This window comes from Penaeus monodon, chromosome 29 (genome assembly GCF_015228065.2).
Source record: "Penaeus monodon isolate SGIC_2016 chromosome 29, NSTDA_Pmon_1, whole genome shotgun sequence".
NCBI classification, from domain to species: domain Eukaryota; kingdom Metazoa; phylum Arthropoda; class Malacostraca; order Decapoda; family Penaeidae; genus Penaeus; species Penaeus monodon.
Window position 1 is genome coordinate 18,830,642 of NC_051414.1, and position 1,092 is coordinate 18,831,733.

Genomic DNA, 1,092 nt, shown 5'->3' on the forward strand with positions numbered 1-1,092 from the left:
AAGCAAATTCATACTTCAAACAAATAAGGCAATGATCTTAGCATGGACTACAGTGCTTGACTTCATATGCCTCATATTCTCGTTTTCTGAAATGAGATTGAATTCGCAGTCGTGGCAGCGAGGTGTCCCGTCTTGCGCAGGAAGCCGGCCACGTGACGTTCGTCTTACACTCGAGAGGAGGCAACAGTGTCGAAACGAACAAATCTACGGACAAAGTTACCTACAAGTGTGATGATGTTACTGAGTAAGTTCACCAGAAAATTATGTTTTACAAGCTGCTCATAAAACATGCTCACCGAAATATTTTGTGAAAATTTCTCATAGTAAGAAATATGACATTTCTGCCTTTTTCAGACTGAGCTTTCCTCCGGGTTCTTTCGAGATGGTCGTGGGCGCCTGGGTCCTCTCTGGCCTGAGTGACCTCCAGGCGGACGATTTCTTGCACCGCGTTCTCGAGTGGCTGGTGCCTGAGGGTCACTTCGTCTTCAGAGAGGCGTGCGGCTTCCATGAAGGTGGGTTCTTTCACAAAACCGCAGTATATCTGAAAAAAGGTCAGTTTTACATTTTAATGTTGGAGAACTTCTGGACTAACTGGGAGTATATTTGTAGAATCGTAAGATGTTTCTCATTTTGATGTATTTAAGAGATAAAGCGTAGTCAATGAGAGAGAGTAGGAACCGTTTTTTTTGAAAAAAAAATAGAGAAAAGAAAAAGTAAGAAAAATAAGCAGGGTTTCCAAAAAGTCTCTATGTAAAACAATACACTCACCCACCTTTCAATCTTAACAATGCACCCTCATTTCGTTCCATTCTACTGCACAGACCGATTAAAAAGAAAAAATGTACGAAAATTAAGAACACGTCCATGACAAGAGATAGCGATAATTTGAGACTCGTTTTATTCATCATTATTTACTATTTGGAGTTACTTCCTCGTAGTGTTTACATTATTTTTGTTTATATGTTTATGTGTTATAAACAAACAATTTTTTTTTTTACCCATGGAAAATATGTCATCCCCGGCGGCGAGCGTTGATACTCGTTATAGTTTCACCTAATGATATATAATAGATTGAGACAAAAGAGGATGCAG

At 39.4% G+C, this 1,092-nt stretch overlaps 1 protein-coding gene across 1 annotated transcript in view; it reads left to right on the plus strand.

Moving 5' to 3' along the window:
• The window catches only part of LOC119591998 (phosphoethanolamine N-methyltransferase 3-like), a gene marked incomplete at its 5' end in the record, with an annotated part of 6,642 nt that overhangs the window by 496 nt on the left and 5,054 nt on the right, over window positions 1-1,092 (plus strand). Inside the window, 2 exon segments of the mRNA XM_037940767.1 lie at window positions 110-244; window positions 355-512. Coding sequence (XP_037796695.1) covers window positions 110-244; window positions 355-512 — 293 coding nt within the window.